The sequence below is a fragment of the Grammomys surdaster genome, unplaced genomic scaffold (assembly GCF_004785775.1).
Source record: "Grammomys surdaster isolate TR1022 unplaced genomic scaffold, NIH_TR_1.0 201, whole genome shotgun sequence".
NCBI classification, from domain to species: domain Eukaryota; kingdom Metazoa; phylum Chordata; class Mammalia; order Rodentia; family Muridae; genus Grammomys; species Grammomys surdaster.
In genome coordinates this window covers 8487957-8509678 of record NW_021604646.1, presented here as the reverse complement: position 1 = coordinate 8509678, position 21722 = coordinate 8487957, and the positions used below count along the sequence as shown (strand labels likewise).

The following is a 21722-nucleotide window of genomic DNA, read 5'->3' as shown; positions in this document are numbered from 1 at the left end:
ACACACACACACACACACACACACACACACACACACACACACACACACCACCCCAGGGAGCCAACAGGTCCCAGAGGTATTGTAGCCCAATGAATTTGGCACCAGACAGAACGCTCCCACTGAAGGGGCAACCAAACCCAGTGCCAGCTACCTGCTACCACAGAGAAGTGGGGACAGTGTGATTCATGGTGCTGTCACCACAGTCCTGTTGTTGACCTATCCCCAAGAGGCCCTGCTTCCTCCCTGAGCATTCCTCTCTGTGTCTCCCATCCCAGATTGTCTCCAGCAAGAAGATCACTAGGCCTCTGCTGCTGATGAATGACAAGCCTGCAGGGAAGGGCTTAATCACGGTACCAGACCTCCCTCACCAGCCTTTCACATCCCTTTTCTGTCTCTGCCACCCTCCCCCATCAATGGACTGCTTCTCCAGCAGATAATCACCAGCTTTGTTGGGAGTAAAAAGGCCCAACTTACAACTTAGCAACAGGTCTCTTAGCAACGGGCTCCTGGCTCTACAGATGATGTACTGGGGGCTGCCTGGCTGGGGGACTGTCAAAAGGCCCTGCACGATATGGCTGGGGGGGGGGGTCAGGAGCCTTATTATTGAGGGGAGGGGTGTCTGGAGCCCCCATGACATCCCCTCAGCAATACTGGCCCCTGCAGCTTCTCCCCTGGAGAGCATTTCATAAGCACATGATGCATACAACCGGTTGTCTCAGCACAGTGATTCCAGTAACTGCAATGGTTCCCCCTGTACCTTGCAGTGAATCCAGCGAAGTGCAGGCTCTTCCTGTGGATGGGCTGTTTGGTCCTCAGCATCCTAGAAGGCAGGGCAAACCCCATCTCATAGATGAGAGAAATGATGAGCAAGAGTGTTCCTCTGACAAGATTGCCCATACAGCCTGTGATGCGCTGCTGAAGGCACCTCATGCTTCTGTGTGCTCTCGGGGGCCCCCCATAGCTCCCCATTGCCTTGTAGTCTTTCCTTCAAGCTATGAGGATCTGCTTTGCTTCCCCGCCTCCAAATTCTATCCTTTCTCCTCATGCCCCAAGTTGAGGGCAAGCTAAACCTCTAGCATGCCTTGAACAGCCCAAGATGATTCCCGGGCTATTGTTGCAGCCTGGAAGGGGCCTTCTGGCAGCTCCTCCCCACCCCACCCCTCAGAGTTCACAGTCAGCTCTCAGGGCAGCCTCCTTACACTCAGATGCCAGCAGGACAACCCTACTCTTGTCCGGGAATGCAAGGAGTTCTATTCCAGGCCCGGGTTCCTTCTTCTAGGAGATGGGACAGGAGGCACCATTCTATAGTCTCAGTGAAGAACAAGGAGAGAGAAATGGCCCCAGGACCTTGGCCTGTTGTACAGGAGACAGAAGGCTAGCCAGTCTCAAACAAGACCATCCTCAGGTTAAGCCCATCTTAGAGTCAGGGCCGTGAGTCCTTCTGTGGGGAGAGGCCACAGTGGGCTTTTGGCAGTTGTGTTGAGGTCTGAGGCCGTGGCTATGGGGAAGACATGATAGGTGACTAGTGTGATCCCCCCCCATCCCCCGTCCTTCCCTGAACCTCAGTTCACTCAGCTGTGTGCATCCTGGCTTCTTGGCAGTTAAGAGCTCTCAGGTTGGAGAGAGAGCTTGAGGAAGCTTGTGCCCATGACCGCCACCCCTGCCTAACTCCCGTATTATCTCCCCCTGTGTCCTACATTCCCCTCTCCTGAGCCACAGGACCCACTTTCTGGTTCCTCATGACCAGTCTGATCATTAGCCCATTTCCCAGAAAATGGAAACCAAGGTTTAGAAGTCAAGAGGCTGGTCCTGGGTCACATGACACTCACTATCTCTTTTATACTGCACCTAGCCCTGGAAAGTTGGGTCCTGGAAGGGTGGGGAAGGGAAGGAGCAGCCCCCCTACCCCCACCCCACCCCTTCTCTCACAGCCATGATCTTTCAGATCGCAGCCCAAGAGCTGTCAGACAACCGCGTCATCACACTGAGCCTGGCCGGCAGGAAGCTGGATAAGAAGGTAAGTCAGGCAGGGAGGGGCTTCCATGAACAACTGTGTTTCCCCAGCCCAGGGCCCTGGGGCCTGGCTGCTTTGGCTACACCATTTTCATTCCCCACGGGGGTCAGGCTAAGCACTGAACCACACAAGTCAGATTTTCTCCCACTGTGGGAGAAGAGTGTCCTGCCACTTAAAGGGAAGCAGACTGTGACTGGAAACCCTCTTATGGCCCCGTTCTCTCCCACAGGGCTCCACTGTGATCCTCCAGAGTCCTTCCCCCTCATCCCCTTTGGCTACCTGACTAGACCAGAGACCCTCTTACTCGCCTCAGCTTTATTAATTTTCTCATCTTCAAGTGCTGAGGATGGACCCAGGACTCTGCTGTGGGGTTAAGCCAGGCATCCTCCAGTCTCAGGCCCATTGCCCTCTCTTCTCTCCACCTGGGACCCTCCACAGTGAACACTGTCATTGTGTCCTTCCCACATTCTAACTGTCCTTCTACAACCCTCTCCTGGAGACAGAGTGGCAGTGCCCCTCGGTTGCCTGTGGTCACCCACGCTGTTGTCCTGTACATCCTTACTTGACTCGCTTGCTCTGTCCCTTTCACTTCCATGTAACTTCTTTAGGTGCCTTTTTTAAAAGTATGTAAATGAGTTTCTAGAGGCCACCATGCCCCTTGGTGACTGGCATCATAGATTTATTTATTCCTTACATTTGGAGGGATCCAGGACGCTATGGGACATACGGTCGGAGAACCGCTTATATAGTCAGCTCTCTTCCTTCTACCGTGTGGGTTCTGGAGGGGCAAATTCAAGCCCTCAGGCATGATGGCAAAGACTCTTACCTGCTGAGCCATACCACTGGACTGGACTGTAGTTTTAAGTTTGTGGTTTCATTAAAAAATCCTTGGCCCTGGGCTTATGAAAGGCATGGCGTTCTCGGAGCTGTCAGCTGCTGCTGCTGCTGCTGCTGCTGCTGCTGCTGTTTCTATACCCAAGATGCAGGGTCTCTAGAGCACAGAAACCTTGCCTTACTATGAGGGTTTGTCATTTCTCTCCAGGACTCTGGTTGAACCTTGAGGAGGCTTAGGGAAAAAGAAGGGACAGACTAGTTGCACTGTACCTCTCACCAACCATGAATCAGGGATGTGGCTGGGCTACACTCCAGCCCCCCATGAATCTTGTAGGGCCATACCCTCTCACACATATCCTGCTTCCCCCCATTCCCAGGACCTCTTTGGGAAGTCAGACCCATTTCTTGAGTTTTACAAGCCAGGAGATGACGGCAAATGGATGCTAGTCCATAGGACTGAGGTAGGTCAAAGGAGCCTTGGGTTCTCACGACTCTAGTCAATCAAGCTGGTAGTGGGGTGTGACCTGTGGTGTCTGAGCCATGTCCAAAGCTGGAAGTGTGGCTACGGGTTTGCCCATCTCTTCAAACACTTCTCCAATGGATCTGTGAGCACACTGTTCCTCCCTGTCCCCCAGGTGATTAAGTACACCCTGGACCCTGTGTGGAAACCGTTCACTGTACCGTTGGTATCCTTGTGTGATGGTGACCTGGAGAAGCCCATCCAGGTTAGTGACTCTGAGGTCGTGTTCCCCACCCTGCTAGCCCCACCTCCTAGTTCACCCCAGTGAGGCTCCTGCTATACCTGTTTGAAACTTCTCTTATTAATGAGAAGAGCCTTGTGAGAGGAAGGCAGGAGCCCTAGATTTGAGATCTATAACTGCCTGGTCCTCAGGACTCAGACAGGATCCCTACCTCCAAGAGCCCTGCTGTTACCTGCTCCCTACAAGGACTGCGGAATTTCTGGGTAGGATACAGCGGGGCCTGGCCTGGCCAGAGAAGGAATGGATGGCCAGTGGATAGTAACCAGCACAGCCTCCATCCTCGGGTGGCTTCAGTCTGCTTTCTCAGCAGTCATGGAAGGCTTCCTGTTAGAGGCAGCTCAGGAGCCCCCAAAGCTAGACATACCAGACCATGCGAGGGAATGCCTCACACACAGACATGAAGTGTGCTCAGGTGCTAACAGGCTGAGAGCACCTTCTGGGGACAACTCTGGGGTGACCATGCTGAACCCGTCCCAGGTTATGTGCTACGACTATGACAGTAATGGAGGCCATGACTTCATCGGCGAGTTCCAGACCTCTGTGTTGCAGATGAGCGAGGCTCGGGATGGTGTCCCGGTAAGATGAGCATATGTGCCGTGACCCCGGGGTCTCAGCAGTGGCTATAAAGAAACTTTATCCAGGACTGTGGACCAAGCAGACAAGCACTCAATCACACCTCTCCTGCCTACATGACCTTGAGCAAGACAGTCCTCCCTGAGTCTCAGTTTCTCCCTCTGTCTATGGGGTAGAGGCTCGGGGTGTGGATAAAATCAGAGGAAATCTAGAAAGTGGTCTGGAGGTAGCTACCCAGGGAACCTCTCTGGAGGAAGCATCTACCATTGAGTCTTGGTTGTGGAGGGGATTCTGGGGCCCTGGAAGGATGGCATCTTAAAACACCCCAGCTGAATCCCCCTTTCTTCCTTCCCATGGCACCAGCTGGAGATGGAGTGCATCAACCCCAAGAAGCAGAGGAAGAAGAAAAGCTACAAGAACTCGGGCATCATTATTCTGAGATCATGCAAGGTGAGCAGAAGGTGCTCCTGGAGGCTGCACAGAAGCCTCAGTCTCCTTGTCTGTAGAATGGGTGTGTTGAAAAGGTAGAATGGGCAACAGCATAGTCTTGGATCCCCTCCCTGTTCAGAGCCACAGGTTGTGAGATGATTTCCCAGGTGATTTTCTAGGTGGGGAACTATAGGGAGCCACTTCCCTCTGCCCTGGAGGCTTATGGTGTCTACTTGGCACTTGGGGCAGAGGCTCTGGGACTCAGCATCAATGAGGACCCAGGCAGCTATGGCTTCTCTGGTAGAAATGAAGCCACCAAGGCTCAGAACACTGTGGCCAGGCCATGTTGTCTGTTTTTTCCAGTCAGGGCTGATTTTTTTAGTTGTTATTATTGAGAGGTTTCTCTGCATAGCCCTGGCTGTCCTGGAACTCAGTCTGTAGACCAGGCTGGCCTTGAACTCGTGGGTCTGCCTATCTCTGCCTCCTGAGTGCTGAGGTGCAGGAGAGTGTGGCCTTGCTGCCCACTGAGGTCTCTACATCCTAGTCCAGAGCCTGGATTGTCACAGGGTCACATGGCAGTGCCACAGACAGTGATCTGTAAATGTCAAGCATGACTCTGGACCCATTTCTGAAACACCTGCCACTCACAAATTTTGGCATCAGTCCTGCTGTTTTTTTCCAGTCAGACCTGATTTCTTTTGTTATTGTGGTCGACAGGGTTTCTCTGTGTTGTCCTGACTGTTCTGGAACTCGCTCTATAGACCAGGCTGGCCTTGAACTCAGAGATCCACCTGCCCCTGCCTCCCAAGTGCTGGGATTAAAGGCGTGTGCTACCACTGCCTGGCTCAGTCTGGCCAGAATTTTAAGATGCTCTGCCTGTGCTGGCCACAAACTTGTCATCTTCAAGTGCAGGCATGACAGGCATGGGAGAGGGATGCCCCTTTAAAATTTGCTTAATTACATTTATCTGGGAGAAATCTCTAATGCTACTGATTCGGAAAGACCAACATGCTTTGCTGAGAGAAGGCAGCAGCCTTGGCAGCAGATATGAACCTGCTCTGGAGGCCTTGGATGGGCGTCTGCACTCTGCGTGTGTTAGCAATGCGGGCAGAGGGCTCAGGGAGGGGCTGTCCAACAGTGGTGAATGAAGGCTTTCTCTGTCGGATGACTAATTGGCAGGGGTGACTAGCTCTGGGAAGTTGGTCCCTCCCTAGAGTAGCCCTTGAGCTCTGGGGTCCTCATCCATTCATGGCCTTTGCCTGAGAGCTTTGGAGTCTGTTGTGATAAGATCAGACCACTTTGGCTTCCTCCCGAGGCTCCAGGACACAAGCACCAAACCCTACAGGTGTATTCATTCATAGCCCAAATCAGGACCCACTGACTCACTGTCTCTTCCAGATACACCGAAACTACTCATTCCTGGACTACATCCTGGGAGGCTGCCAGCTCATGTTCACCGTAAGACCCCCTCCCCATCACCAGCCCATCCAGAGTCGTTCAAAGGGCTCAGGCCTCTGCCACAGCAGCACGGACTTGTGATAAACTTTAGCAAGGACTTCCTTGGGGCAAGGGATGGAACTAGCCTCAGAGACAACGGCATGGAGAGTTTGTCCTGGTGGGTGGCTTAGTCAGGCTTGGCTGGGGGCTGAGCAGGGCTACCCAGGGCCTCCCACTCTGCCTCTCTACAGAGAAGAAAGGTCAGTTTCCTCCCACTGGCCAGGAGGGTTCCGGTCTCCTCTAGTTGCTCCTCCTTCTTCTTCCATTCACTTCAGCCATGCCTCTGTTCCTGGCAGCTCTCTGCCCACCTGAGGGCTTCACACACTGTTCTTTCTGCCACCTTTTCAGAGTCCTTCCCCTGGGGCTTTCTGTCCTCTGATGCACCTGGCATTCATTGTCTTGACTGGAAGCATCTTAGGAATTTTCCACCCATCCGCCTTTGTCTCACCTTTAGACTGAAGTGCCACAAACGTGGACACTCTGTATTTTGTTTCAGTCATTATCTTGACTATTGGGGCTGGGAAAAGAGTAGACTTCCTATGTCCTCTAGACCCTCCTATTCCCCTGAGGCTGTGCTGGGGTCGGTGGCCACACCGCTTGGCCCCTTTTCTCCTTCTGCAGGTTGGAATAGACTTCACAGCCTCCAACGGGAATCCCCTGGACCCTTCTTCTCTCCATTATATCAACCCCATGGGCACCAATGAATACTTGTCAGCCATCTGGGCAGTGGGACAGATCATTCAAGACTACGACAGGTACACTTGGAGATGACCCTGAAGGTCAGCTGGTGTCCCTTCAGACTGGGAAGCTCAGCTTGTCAGAGCTAGAAGGGACCCAGGGATCTGCAAACCCAGGAAGGGTGAGCGAGTGGCATTCACACAGTTATTGTCCCTTCAGTCCCCCATGGGAAACATTGTCAACCAACTCTGTAATCTTACCTGCCAAGCCCCAGTTCAAAACGGAATCTTTCTACACACTATGTACCCATCATTCAACCATCCAGTAAGAAAGTGAGTTAGGATGGATATGAAAGTCAGTTGCTACAGTGAAATCTCTGCTTTCATAACTAGGGATACAGGCTGGCGTGGGACTTAATAATGTGTCTGACCAGTACTTGGGAGGCAGAGGCGGGCAGATCTATGTGAGTTCCAGGCCAGTTTGTTTTACAAAGTGAGTTTTAGGCCAGCCAGGGCTACATAGCGAGACCCTGTTTTGTTTTGTTAAGAATGTATCTGAATGTACATAGGTGAGGACTAGCATCTATATGGCCCAGTTTCAGGGAATCAGGGCCTCGGGAATGGTTGTACTTCTAGGTATTAAGATACACACAGTGTGCAGAGTAAGGAAGGCTTTACAGTCAGGCAGAAAACCCTGATATCCACCAGGACATGCAAGCCCTTCATTGGAATTCAGGCTCAGCCAAACCCCACTGAGCTCAGGACACCAAGTTGGAACCACTGCTTCCTGCCCATCCCCATTGACTGGTCTTCCTGCCCTGTCCCCTGGTAGCTCGTCTTCTGCAGTGGCCAGAGACTCTGATATAAATGTTGCATGAGTTAACAAATAAGACACTGTTCTTCTAGAAGAAATCCCTGGGATTCGGAGACACCTGTTTACATATGAGATAGAAGTCAGGGGAGCACGGAAGAGAGGCATTATGGGGTCTCAGGGATCCATCCATGGCCCACAGAGAGAAGTAGCCATTTTGGTTAGGCCTTGGAGGATGAATACAAGTTTGTTAGAGAAAACAGATTTGGGGAAGGCTATTTCAAATGGAACATAAAGGCTGAAGTTGCGATAAGGTATCCTATATGTTCAAGGAACTGAGAGGCCAGAGCTGGGAGTGGACATGAGGAATAGGAAAGAGAAGATGAACCTAGGCTCTGGGGCTGTGATGAAGGCAGGTCGTGGTTATGATTTTAGGAGTGTTTTTCCCCAACTATGAACAGGAAGTTTGGAGCCTGGAGCTAGTCCATTTCATTCCACTGTGACCTTGCCTTAAACAAACAGGGTCTTGGTTTGAGAAGGATCTGAAGCAGTGGCTCTCAAACTTCCTAATACTTTGACCCTTTAATACAGTTCTTCATGTTGTGGTGGCCTTCCAGACATAAAATTATTTTTGGTGCTACTTCATAACTCTATGTTATAATATATAACTCATAACTGTTATGAATTGTAATGTAGATGTTTTTGGATATAGCTGTTTGCCAAAGGGGCCACAGCCCACAGGTTGAAAACCACTGATCTATAGGGTGCTTCCAGGCCTACCGGTCAAAATTAAGCAACAGTGTCTGCCCTGGGTATAGATGTATCAAGCCATGTTCGATTGCCACCCAGAAGTGGGTTTAGACTTGAGCTTAGTGGGGAATAATTCTAGAAGGGTGAATTTCTGCTCTTTGTCCCTGGGGGTACATAAGGTGGTAGACCAGGGAGGGAGAGAGTGGCATGAGGTACGTGTGTGTATGTGTGTGTGTGTGTAGTGTTGTGGGTGGCAGTACTCAAATATCTCACATGTTCTCTCTTTTTCTGGTCAGTGATAAGATGTTTCCTGCTCTGGGGTTTGGGGCCCAGTTACCGCCAGACTGGAAGGTGAGTGTAATGGAGTCTTCCTCCTATGGTTGAGGTGGGATTGGGGCAGGGACGGAATCAGGGGTTGGGGAGCTCCAGGATTCTGTCTGCTGTGCACTCAGCCCAGACTGCACTTGTGTCTTAGCTCTGATCCTCTGGGAGTGAGGTCAGGAGACAAGCAAAGGATGATGGTCTAGAACTCAGAGCAGAGGGTCAGACCCCTGCTACAGGACCAGGATCCAACTCAGGATGAGATGGAGAGACAAGGCACCCAGAGCTTGCCAGGGATGCAGGACTGAGTCAGGGGGCAGGAGAGCGGTTCAGGGAGAAGTCACTGCGTGGAGATCGGGAGAACAGGCAAGAAGCAGCGTGTGCTGGCTCCTGGGTGCTTCGCATGAAACTCTACCTGATTGTCAGCTTCATTCCATTCTCACCACAAGCTGCAGAGATCAGTTGTGGTCCCCTTTTCACAGTGGAGGAGGCTGGGAAAGGGGGTTCATGGAGGATAGAGTACCCAGAGGCCTAAGTCACAGGGAGGGGAGAAGGGATCCTTAGCCTCCCTGACGCCAGTGGATGGACATAGTGGGGGACCTGTCTGAACATGGGGTAGACAATAGAGACAAAGTACTGAGCAGGAGGAGGGCAGGTAGGTTTCAGATGCTGAGGAGACAGGGGAGGAAAAATGAACTGTAGATGTCTATGGGGTGGCCTTGATGGAGGGCAGGTGAGGTAGAAGGACCTCATGTATGGCAGGAGGAAACCCTGGGTGCCTTAGCTTGGGAAGTCACTGAGAACATAGGCCACAGAGCTTGAGAGTTTCTTCAGCCAGCGCCATAGAACAATATCCCATTTTACAGATGGAACAGCTAAGGCTCAGGACTTCAATGTGCCTTACCAGTGGCCACCTTCACCCCAGGGGCCTGGGCTCCAGGAGGCAGATAGGCTGTAGGATCATGTCTAAATCTGTTGCTTCCTAGAGGAGGAATCAATGAAGATGGCGTGCCAGTCCCCTCTCTGGTCCAACCCTGTTGTGCTGCACATTTCTTCTGGAATTAGTGTAGCCTCCCATCCTCTTAGCTTACCTCAGTGCTCTCCTTGAGCATCAGAATAGCTCTGGGTCTGACACATGAACAATGGATATCCTGGCCCTGCACAGTGTGAAGCAGGATGCTGTGGGACCCAGACTGGGCCTCTGGGCCAACATAGATGTCATGGGGAGGCGGGCAGGTGAGCCATTGGCCAGGCCCAGCAAGAGCTTGTTGCTAGGACACCAGCCAGCTTCCAAAGAACTCAGCTGAATGAGATGGTTTCTTGAGCAAAAGCCTTGGAAATGTCACAGGGCAACTCTGGGGGGTGCTGGGGCTTGGCCGGGCTAAGCACCCAGTGGTGTTAAAGCAGCGTGCTATAATGAGGCTAGGCAAGCATGGATGCTTTCTCCCCTCTCCTGCACTGCCGGAGTATACCAGGCCTGGCCCTCCTGGTCCTTCATTCTGTCATTCTGCCACCTTAGCCCTGTCCTGAGAGCCTGCCTTCCTCTCCTCCTTTCCACCTCAGGGCCTTTGCATGTGCCCACCCCCAGCCAGTTGACTTCCTCCCTGGTTCATTGGTTCTCTGCCCCACCTTGGCACTGTCCTCACAGGTCCCAGTGATGTACTTGTTCTCTCTGTGAGGTACCACTTGGTGCTCTCCTGCTGTGCGAGGGCTATACAGTCGGTGTAAAGTCCTTGTTTGTGACGGGGTGGATATGGGACCCAACCTAGTGGCTCAGCAGCTTTCTTTTTAATATTTATTTTTAATTATGTGCGTGTGTGTGTGTGTGTGTGTGTGTGAGAGAGAGAGAGAGAGAGAGAGAGAGAGAGAGAGAGAGAGAGAGAGAATATAAGACTGTAGGTGCTGGCAGAGGCCAGAGGCGTTAGTTCAGCAGCAGCTGGAGTTACAGGTAGTTCGTGAGCTGCCAGATGTAGGTGATGCTGGGAACTGGACTCAGGTCCTCTACAAGAGCAGTATCTGCTTGTTATCACTAAGCCCACTCTCCAGCCCCAGACTAGGAGCCAGGACTCATGGCAGGGATGCGGGGACAGACCCTTGGGGATCTGCACAGCTTGCATGTGACCCACTCAGTCCCTTTGTATGATCTGATCCCTAGTTTAGCAATGAGTGATGATCAACCAATCCCAGTTATCTGAGTGGTCTGAGGTAGACTTCGGTTCAGCACCTTGACCGATGCTCAGATTGGAAAAGCCTTCAAGGCCCAGGCAAGTGGCTTCCTCGATGCAGAGAGGGAACAGGGGCATTCCGAGTGTTCTAGAGCCCCACTGCCCCTGGGCCATCTCTGTCCCGTTTAGGAGATCTCTTGGCAAGGAAGGTACATAGCAGCCTGGATGCATCCCCTACCCCCAGAGGACAGTGGACTGGCTTATAAGGTCTCTGTCTGTTTCCTTGTTGTAAAGTTAGGGAGGCAGATGTGGGGTCAGTAATCTAGATGTGACCGAGTGAGAGAGCGAAGCCTCAGAGGGGACGGGCTTCGGGGTGGGACAGGATGCTGCCTCTCAGCGTGTCTTCTGCTCTCTAGGTGTCCCATGAGTTCGCTATCAACTTCAACCCCACTAACCCTTTCTGCTCAGGTGAGTGTGGTCCCAGCCTGCAGAGCAGCAGGCAGAGGAAGGGGGGTGGGGATGAGATTCCAGTCTCTGTCCTTCCTGTCCCATCCTTGTCATGCTTACTTAGAGTGACAGGTGAGGACTGTGGAGTGTGGAGTCATACAGTCCAGGGTTCAAGGCTAGCCACTGCCTGTCCCTGACTCTGAAGCCTCATAGAAGTGACTGCGCCTCTCTGGGCCTTTACCAGCCCTCACCTGCCCCAAGGAGGTGTGATAGCTAAGCTCACCCGATTAACTCATTTTCCTGGGTGAATGGGGATATAGATGAGAATTAGCGGGCAGAACACTGAATAGACCAGGAAGGCAGCATTACACACCTGCTCTCATCTTCTGCTTGTCCTTCGCGGAAGAGCCTTGATGGTCAGAGATGGACGCCAGGGATGGGGAAGAAAGAGGAAGGAAGTGAGTGTAGGGTCCCCCCTTCCACCCGTGTACCCCAGGACATTTCAGAAACCGAGAGTAGGAGATAGGATGCTGAAGGGAATGAGAAGGGCGTCTGTCCCCTTTTTGAGGGCTCCTGAGGCTGGGCCAGAATGAACTCCACAGAGAAGGAAGCCTCTCCTGTCATTGCAGGGCTGGTATGGTTTGGGCACAGAGGGCATCTCTTGCCCATAAATGAGATCCTGTGCTCCCTGGGCTCTGGTTTAGTACAGGTCTTCAAAGACAGGTCTAAATACAGATTGCTCCATGTCAGTCCTAGCCAGGAGCTCTTCTGGCCAGGAGCGTAGGGTGGTAGAGTGTTGGCTGGTCACAACAGCAGCTATTTATGGAGCACCTGGTGTCTAAGGAGCTTTGTAAGCCCCGTCCCCACCAGAGCGGCTACCAAGAGTGTCCAGAATGGACCTCCAGATAACTCCCCATCACCCCTCCGTCAGGCACCTTCTTTGTCATTCACCCACTCGGAGAAGTTCAGAAGCTTAAACACCTCACCTCATCCCTCAGGCAAAAGGAGCACAGAAGGGCTAAACTCAGGCCTTCCTGATTCACAGTTAGGCTCTTGACTATTACCTTAGCCCTGCCCTTGAGAACGTTCTGTTTCAAGGCCACACTAGCAATGGCAGGGGCTTTCTGGGAGAACATGAAGTAGATGTCTTGTCAGCAGCAGGCTGGAGGTGAGGCAGAGGTGTTCAGCTGACCCAGGCTGTCTTCTGCAGGCGTGGATGGCATCGCCCGGGCGTACTCAGCCTGTCTGCCCCACATTCGCTTCTATGGCCCCACAAACTTCTCCCCTATCGTCAACCATGTGGCCCGATTTGCAGCCCAGGCCACCCAGCAGCAGACAGCAACGGTAAGTAGGCAGCAAGGGCGTGTGCATGCTGGGATGAGGCTAGCCGTGGGTGGCATCTGCCCAACAGGAGGCCAGTCAGACTGGGATGTGTGCTCTTATCTTCCTGTCAGAGTGGAGTTAGAGGGGGAGATGTTTCGCCTCCCCTGGCTCTCTGTCCAGGTGAGATGCAGGCTCTCTCTAGGTTGCTGTCCATCTGGTTCTGAGGAGACAGGATAAGCCCGGCTTGATGAACCTCGATTCCTGGAGCCCTACTCTAGAGAAGTGTCACTGAAGTGAGACTTGTGGCCCCAGTCTCCATGGGGGAGGGGCTGGCCAGTGTCTGACCCCAGTGGGCTTAGGAGCTGGCCCTTTGGAACATTTTGGTCTAAAATCTTACAGGGCTTTAAGTCTAAAGTCCTGGCCTAGGGCTCAGCAGTAAGACTGCGGTGTGGGCTAAGTGTCTATGATGTGGCATGTGACCAGCCTAGGTATCTTCAGTGCTGATCCCATCCTTTCCAGCAGGACCATGTACCAGGGCTTCCACCTGGGCTTTTCCGCAGACTGCATGGTGACCCAGTGGCCCTGCACGGTCCTCTCTATGTGGCCCTACTCTGTCTATGTCCTTCCTGCCTCTGTTACAAGTTAGCAGTCTCTTGGCCACATGGGCCAGGGCTCTATATACTCACCTCGCTATAGACTCTAAGCCTGGTGGGTGACAGGCACACAGCACTCCATGAAGAGATGGGATTAGGTCAGTGAGACCACGTCACTGGCCTATCCCAAAGGGAAGGCTCTGCACCGTGAATGAGGGGACCACTGTGGGACTGTTCAAAGGAGGGGGGTGCCTGGTCACTGGGGAAGAAGAGGTTGACGTCCCTGAAGTAGCAGCAGAGAGAAAAGGAGGGATGGGGGACTGAGAAAGAGGACCTAGGGCTGGCTTGGGGAAGGTCCAGGCCTGTTCTAATTGTCTTGGAGGTGGACAAGGCTCTGTGGAGATGGAGGCCATTGGAGTCATGTGCTCTATGTCTCTTTATGTGCGCCCAGAGCAGATCAGTGTATCCAGTTTGTGTCGTGAGGGAACAAGCAAGACTGTCTGAGGAGGTTAGCATTTGGTAATCCTGTAGTACCCCACCCCAAAAGGCCTTGAAGGACAGACAGTGGAGTTCATGGAACTGTGTCCCTGGAAACTGGGACTTGTGCACACAAAGCACTGAGGTATGGTCAGTCAGGAAGGGGCTGGTGGCCTGCACTGGGCATTAGACGAGTCTCTCAGCTCTAGCCCCTGACTGAGGCAGCTGAGAACTCAGGTTCCTGCTTTTCTTTAAGCCCATTTCCTACAGTGCAGTGGGAGTGCTGACCCCTGTGGTGATGCCAGAAGGGATGGCCTGAGTGGACAATAACTCTGTGAGGCCTGGCAGGGATCGTGTTTTGTTGTTCTTTGGTTCCCGAGGTTGCTAAGATATGATAGCTTGGGTGGGGCAGAGTAAGGGGCAGCCTTCAGCTTCACTACCCGTTGAGAGGGTGCCAAGCTTGGTGCCAACAAAGTTGTTAGCTGCACGAATCTTTTCAAGGCTTGAAAACAGGCCTGAGAAACCATCCAGGCAGGGAATATGAATGCATTCCAGGAGTGTGCCAGGCCCCTGCCTCCTGCTGTACCTGCTGCCAGCCAGCGGTCATCTGGGCAGGAGGTGGGGTGTGGAGACAAGTGACTTCATGACCGAGGGACTCCAGATCTGCAGGGGCCTTGTCCACCCCCCTTTCACCAGCAAGGAGAACTTCACCTTTGTTCTGAGCAGAAGGACTTGAGACCAGTGCTCAGACACCTTTCCAGACCCTTCTGGGATCAGTCCTGGGTCGTTTGGCTTTACTTGCTACTCCAAGCCACCCCTGGCTTCCCAGGCTAAGCTGTTACCTCTAAGACCTTGTGACTTCAGATGATGCCTAAGGATCTCCAGCCTGGGGTCTCTACTGCCCCTTCCACTCTTGAGATCCAGGAGTAGATACAGACTTTTCTACCACATATCCTGACTCTCTCCACCAGAGGAGGTGAGTAGGGCTGAGGGGTGGCTCAACCACAAACTGAAAGGACCTAGTTCGAGCCCCATCTCACCCACTTCCTGGTTGGGTTACTACAGCAGGTAGTTTAAATACTCTGAATTTTGTTCCACCACCTCCTGGTGCAACAGCATTTCCTTCTGTGAGCTCTGTAGAGTGTCACACAAATGGGCATGTGCACTGTTCAGCCTAGAGCCTGGCACACAAGATATGTTGGTTGTAGGAAAGTGTGAGGGCATCTCTCAGGCTAGTATCTGGTAATGCACACACAGGGAGACCCACGGCAGATAGAAGTAATTGGTGGATTAGCCAATGCTTCTGTTCAGGCATGTTTTGGGGTTGGGGACTGCAATGTGGCTTTACCTTCCCTGTCCCCTCACACATGCACCCAGAGCACACCCACGGACGGTGAGGACATGGAGAACAGCTGGTGGTATCTCTAGCACCTTCCATTCATTTCTTCCACGTGCCTTTTCTGAGCTTCTCTGTGCAACCCCAAGGACACTTGCATGAGTGAGGTCCAGCATATAGGCTAGCAGGGAGTTAGCTGGGAGGCCACCGCAGTGATGCAGTTTGACTGCCTGAGCCTGTGATGGTTGCTGAACAGGACTGTACAGGTGGTACCTAACAGACAGCAGACACAAGGAAGGGTTGATGCTTGAAGGGGATGTGCAGGCTTAGCCTTAAGAGTTTCTTAAGGGTTTATGTGTGTGTGTGTGTGTGTGTGTGTGTGTGTGTGTGTGTGTGTGTGTAGGGGGTGGTTGTGGGTGGTAGCAGCCCAGCGGGGGAAACAGCATATGCAAAGACCCAGGGGTCTTAGTATGTGGATATAGTGATAGAGTCGTGTGTAAGAAGACTGTGACAGAGTAGGTGGAGTTGAGAAAGCTGGATATCTCCCACAGGACCCTGAGAGCCATCAAACACTCTAGGCTTCTTCCTGAAGGTAGTGGGAAGCCGCTGGGGGGTGGGGGGAGGACAGGGACGGGTGTGTGTGTGTGGGGGGGTGTAACAAGCAGGTTTGTGTGACCTGAAAGTGGCCTTGCTTTAGTCAGTAAGGCCATAATGTTTGTGTCCCATTCCTGCTTGGTGGCCAAGGCATCCAGTGGCTGGAGTACAGGCAGCAGGCCCCATCTCAGGGCCCTCGCCAGGCAATTTTTCAGAATTACCTGGAGATGAGTGCAGCTTCCGCAGACTCTGCCTGCAATTGTGTGATCAGGTCTATTTCCTCTAAGTCCAGCCATTCACGCAGTAGGAGATGTAACTGTGCAGTCCTCACACCCCGAGGCATGCCAGGGATTGGCAAGAGATGCTCTGCTCTTTGAATATGCTGGGACTTGGTTTCTGAGACCTGGATGAAGAGCCAAGCCCCTGACACACAATGTGTGCTAGGGCCTAGGGGCACCTAGGGAGTAGGGAAGGAGTGTTTGGACCTCCTGTGGAAGGGTATCAGGAAAGACCGCACAGTAGGGACACCAGGACTTCAGAGCCCCTTTCCAGTCTCCATTCTTGCCCTCCACAGCCCCTCTGATTTGCTCTGGGGGCTTCTGAGGGTAGTGGTGGATCTTTGAAGCTTTGGCTGTGGCACTAAGGAGTGAGGGTTTATAGCCAGTGCTCTGGACTCGACTTACACCTCTATCCTGGTCGTTCAGACTCTCCAACCCCAGGTTAATGGGTAACAAGAGAGCTTTTCCTGCCAGGCTCACAGTGACCAGCTACCCATGCAGTGGGTGGCAGAGAAGGATGGCATGGGAAGAGCCCCAACTTTGTAGTCAGGCAGATTTGGGCACGAACCTAGAACCTGCCGGTTACCTGTTACAGGACCTTAACAGATCGTGTAAGCCCTCTGAGCCATCTGGTGGCCTCTAAGCCAGACTCAACAGTTAGGATGTCTGCTAAAGATCTATCTTATGTTTTCGGCGCCCCTGGCCCTTCCTGCTATAAGTCTTGCAGGAACTCGGGCTCTGTATTTCTGCACTCACATCTCCGGGAAGGAAAGCAGCCTACTACAACAAACAGCAAAATGACCACAGGGAGGTAGGGGCACATGTCTGAGCTGGGCGGGGCTTGAAGAGAAGTGCTACCTTTGACCGAGCAGCCAATTAAATCTTTCCTCAGTGTCGAGCCTCTTCCTGTCCTTCACTCTGCCAGCCGAAATCCCAGGAATAGTGCCCTGAACTTCTGGGTGGGTGGGGTTAATGTGGATAAAAACTGGCAGGGGAAGGGACCCTAAAACAACAATTGGCAATGGCAGGGAAAGGGTCTAGATGGATTGGTAAAACCAGGGCTAGGGGCTGCCAGCAGCAGCTCTCTACTGCTGGGTTCAGTCTCAATCTCCATGGCAACAAGCATCCCCAGCCAGGGGATTGGTCTCTTAAAGGCACAGTGTTGGAGCTAGGGGTATGGAGGGTGGAGCCAGTGTCTGCACAAGCTCACCATACCCTGACCTGTAGTGTGTTCTTTGGGACAGAAGAGGAAGACAGGGTATTCTGGAGGTTGAGTTCGTATAGTTCACAAGCTGCACAGCTTTGCCAGGTAAGACGGTGACTCCATGCTCACCAGGTCACCTCTGCCCTCCCTTAGCTTCATGACTTTTCCTTTTGGCAATTAGGGGTCAGGGGACAGAATTAAAGGACAGAAGCCCCGGATGGTGAATCAGCACAAGGCTCATGTGTTTAACTCATGGATAGGGCAGAACACTGGATTCCTCTGAACAGGGCCACCAGATGGCCAAGACAGCACTGAGGTGAAAGCAAAGTGCCAGCCACCTCCGACTCTGAGGCCCACTTGTTGGATTGTCCTGACCATTTCCTGTCACTCACTTACCTTCTCCATATCAAGTCATCCTGTGTGCACTTTATCCTTAGATTGCTCGTGTTCATTATTCAATGTATTTTAACTGAAACAATTCATAAACACATCTTGCTAATGGAAGTTTGGTGTCATTTGCCATAAGTAGAGGATAACAGGAAGACACAGGGCAAACCATGCAATGGTGTTAGGCTCTATCTGGAGCCCCTACTGTGTAAAGCCCTGAGCTTCCTACCTTCTGTTGATTAGGAGGGTCAGTGAAAGCCAGAGACCTAAGATACCAGTCTACACCTGCCTACTGGGCACCATGTTTAGAACAGGGCGACCACTGAATACCTATTTCTGTCCCAAGTGTGACAACTCTACAACCTAGACATGATCCTGATCCACACCTCAGAAGTGACAGCCCACATGAGCTGTGTTTAGCCCCTGCGGGTGTCTCCTTCTGTGCCAGGTATGAAGCTAGCAGGGTACAAGTATTCCTGCCCTCAAAGACAGAGGAGGTAGGCCAGCTGCAGAGGCTGGAGGCTAGAATGTATTCCTGTGCAAGCCTGGGCTTGTCAGGCGGCTGGCACACCAGCTCTGAGCAGTCACTCTCAGTTTAGAGATGATGAAACTGCATCTCAGCAGATTAAGTCTTAGGGGTCAAAGCTGTGCTGCATAATAACTGGCAGAGCCAGCCCTGAGCCCCCGGCCCAGATTCCAAACGGGCCAAAGATGTCCATGGTGTGGGCAGTTTGCCTCCTTCAGGCCTTGAGGATTTGGAGGGGAGGGGCGTGAGGCCCCACTCTCACCCATCACTTGGCCCACTCTTCCTTACAGCAGTACTTCATCCTCCTCATCATCACCGACGGGGTCATCAGTGACATGGAGGAGACGCGGCACGCCGTGGTACAGGCCTCCAAGCTGCCCATGTCCATCATCATTGTGGGTGTGGGCAATGCTGACTTTGCAGCTATGGAGTTTCTAGATGGGGACAACCGTAGACTGCGCTCACACACAGGCGAGGAGGCAGCCCGCGACATTGTGCAGTTCGTGCCCTTCCGAGAGTTCCGCAATGTGAGTGTGGGCCCAGGTTGGGAGGGTCTGCCACGGAGCTCATAGTCTCAGATTCCTCCCCCCTATACTGTCAGCTTCTGAGGGCCCACAATGAGTCAGGTGCTGTCACCCTTGCCCAAGAAAAGGCCCCTACTGTGACACTGTCACCGCTTATTTCCACAAGTCAAAGGAAACCAGGAGTGGAACCTAATCCAGATTATGGCTCTGGGTAGTATCCTGGGCTAAGAATTATCCTGGTAGGCAGAACACTGAGACAGGCTGAGGTGGGAGCCAAGGCCCAGAGCTAGGGCTTCCTGTCCTTTCCCTCTGCCAGCCCCTAAAGCTGAGAAACTCCTCCTGTCAGCCTGGCTTTCTTCCCCCAAATATGGGAACGATATGATATATGGTGGTAGCCAGCCTCTTCCTGGAAGTGGCTCATCCTCACTGGGATGACCTGTGAGGAGGCCAGGGTTGGCAGAATGGTCATGAGATGCTGTCTTTTGGATGGATCCAGAACTTTTGGGTGGCATCTCTGTAAGGCCAGCCTAAGTTCTAACTCTTTTTTTTTTTTTTAAAGATTTATTTATTTATTTTATTTATGAGTACACTGTAGCTGTCTTCAGACACACCAGAAGAGGGCATCCAATCTCATTACGGATGGTTGTGAGCCACCATGTGGTTGCTGGGATTTGAACTCAGGACCTCTGGAAGAGCAGTCAGTGCTCTTAACCGCTGAGCCATCTCTCCAGCCCAAGTTCTAACTCTTATGGGATCAGTAATGCATTGCATGGTCTTCGGCAAGGTATGACCTTGCTGAGCCTAAATTCCTTCAGCTAAACCCTATGAGGATGCCAGGGCTTAAATCCTGGGAACCAGCCTTGGCAAGTGGTGGCCCAGGGGTCACCGTGCATCTGCCTAGGATGATTTTGTTCCTTCCTTTGGCTTCCTAGAACAAATGCAGGGCGTTGGTCATCTGTTGCTATATGAGACAGTGACTTGACACTTTCCTTAGTAGTGACCATTCTCTGCTGCTTCTCATAGCCAGATTGTTGATCAGGAAATGCTTCAGATTGAGGAGGCTAAAATGCCATTTCTTGCCCCCATCCTGTAAGGGCAGAAGACTTGACTGACAAGGAAGTCACTGCTAGTGGTGGGATTACCCTTTGGCCTGGGCTGAGGCCCTGGCCCTCAGCCCTCCATGGCCCTCTGCTAGCACAGCTCTCACCTGTTCATTAATGCTCCTCTTTCCTGTTTCTCCCACCTGGACCCCACAGGCAGCAAAAGAAACTCTGGCTAAAGCAGTGTTGGCGGAGCTGCCTCAGCAAGTAGTGCAGTATTTCAAGCATAAAAACCTGCCCCCCACCAACTCCGAGCCTGCCTGAGCCCATGCCCAGCTGCAGCATGCCAGCTGAGCCCCCAGCCTCCCAGGAACATGCACGTTCACCCTGCTTCCTCGTGGGTGGCCCCCCTTTTTTTTAAACCAGTCCACATTTTTATTTTTTACAACTGGACCTCCACCCCCAACTTCCCCAGCCCAGCGGGACTCCCTTGGTCAGAGTCAACGGATGATGCTTCCAGGACAAACCGACTTCCTCTCCCCACCCTCCTGCCACTCTAAGTATTGAATGTACTTTGTATAAATTTAGTGGAATTATTGTTATTAAAGAGAATAAAATTTTTACAATCATATCTGGCTTTTTCTAAGTAACTAGCTGCAAGAAGGAATGTATCCCCACTGCATACTTTGTATGGTGGTCTGCTGTTTTTATACTGTGACTGTGTTCTATTTGTTAAACTCAGGGTAATAAAGGAGTTTCAGATGTTGCCTGTCAAGCTCCTTCCTTAGTGAGGGTCAATGGGCACTCACTGATCTGCAAATGAAAACCAATAGGACCCTCGTCCTCACTCCCATTCTTGAAGAGTTGGTGTCATCACTTCCTCATGGGGACACGCATTCCCTGTCACCAGTAGTGATTCCTGTGAAACTGACACAGGACACGGCATCCAGACAGCAGTTGCGGCCACCCACATCCTCTGGATGTAGTAGGCAATGTCTTTGGCTTCAGGACCCTAAACAAGGTTATGTTTCTTCCCGCTGTTCCTCTTAACACACACCTCCTCCTTGTTCCTTTCCTTGCACACCCATATTCTCTTGTGACATTCTAGGCCTTTTGACAAGCAGACGTGACTGTAACAGTGCACATTTCTACTTAGTACCATGTTTCCAGCTCCCTGTGCCAGCACTGTTCATGAACCTTCCACAGCCCTGCCATGATCTTGCAGTAATGGAAACACAGCAGGCCTACTAGGCAGGCAGAGTGCGGATGGAAGTGTGGTTACCATTGTGCACGCGTATCCTACTACCCCCAGCATCTCCCTTGGCACCTCCAAGGGGCTTTCCCACTCAAGCTGCTTATGACCTTACATTGTTCTGAGGACACTAAGCCTTCTCTGCCATCTCCTCCAGGCTGGTCCTTCATAGCTGCTAGAATTGGTCGGCACTAGGTCCTAATCTCAGGATCCACGGTGTATATGGTGGAAATGAGAAGCAAACTTCCGTGGCCACCAAATGCTTGCTTTTGTTTCTGAGACAGGCTCTCACTATGTAGCTCTGGCTGCCCTGGAACTCACCATGTAGCCCAGGTTGGCCTTGAACTCACGAAGATCATCCAGTTTCTATCTTCTGGTAGCTAGGACTAAAGATGTATGCTACCAAACCCAGCTATTGACTGACTTAGCCAACAAGGGAATCTAGTAGATACAGTTTCTAGGTAGGTGACTGCGGACTGTTGGAGTCAGTCTCATCACACACACACACACACACACACGCACACACACACGCACACACACACGCACACACACACACAATCGAGAGAGAAAGCCAGCCTTGAGGCATAAATAAAAAAATCTGGTTCTGTCATATAGCAGGGCAACCCAGGCAAGTCACTGGGCCTCTGGAAATGTGGGGCTCCTCTATAGAATGTATAGAAGGGCTGGCTTGAGAGTGCTTTTACAGAATGAAAAACAATTCCACTAAAACAATGCAGCATGTCCCCCGACTGCTTGGCCTGTACAGAGCAGGCCTCAGTGGTGTCACAGAAACAAAAGTAGCCTGTCTCCCATGGGGCCTTTTTGTGTCTCTTCTGCTGCTGGGGCCAGGTTTGTTAATGCTATTCCAACTCCCTCTGAAGACATTCCTCTAGCAGGTAGAGGAACAAT

At 52.1% G+C, this 21722-nt stretch overlaps 1 protein-coding gene across 2 annotated transcripts in view; it reads left to right on the top strand.

The window, feature by feature from the left end:
* Positions 1-20327, top strand: part of Cpne2 (copine 2) — a 37923-nt gene extending 17596 nt beyond the window's left edge. Inside the window, exons 4-16 of one of the 2 annotated variants that reach the window (XM_028770425.1) lie at positions 276-350; positions 1946-2017; positions 3226-3309; positions 3484-3573; positions 4087-4185; positions 4546-4632; positions 6010-6069; positions 6730-6863; positions 8643-8697; positions 11249-11300; positions 12490-12623; positions 18288-18524; positions 19778-20327. In XM_028770425.1, coding sequence (XP_028626258.1) covers positions 276-350; positions 1946-2017; positions 3226-3309; positions 3484-3573; positions 4087-4185; positions 4546-4632; positions 6010-6069; positions 6730-6863; positions 8643-8697; positions 11249-11300; positions 12490-12623; positions 18288-18524; positions 19778-19885 — 1287 coding nt within the window. In that variant the 3' untranslated portion in view covers positions 19886-20327. The remainder of the gene's footprint in view (positions 1-275; positions 351-1945; positions 2018-3225; positions 3310-3483; positions 3574-4086; positions 4186-4545; positions 4633-6009; positions 6070-6729; positions 6864-8642; positions 8698-11248; positions 11301-12489; positions 12624-18287; positions 18525-19777) is intronic. The other variant, XM_028770426.1, reaches the window with a different exon arrangement.
* Positions 20328-21722: the final 1395 nt, after the last annotated feature.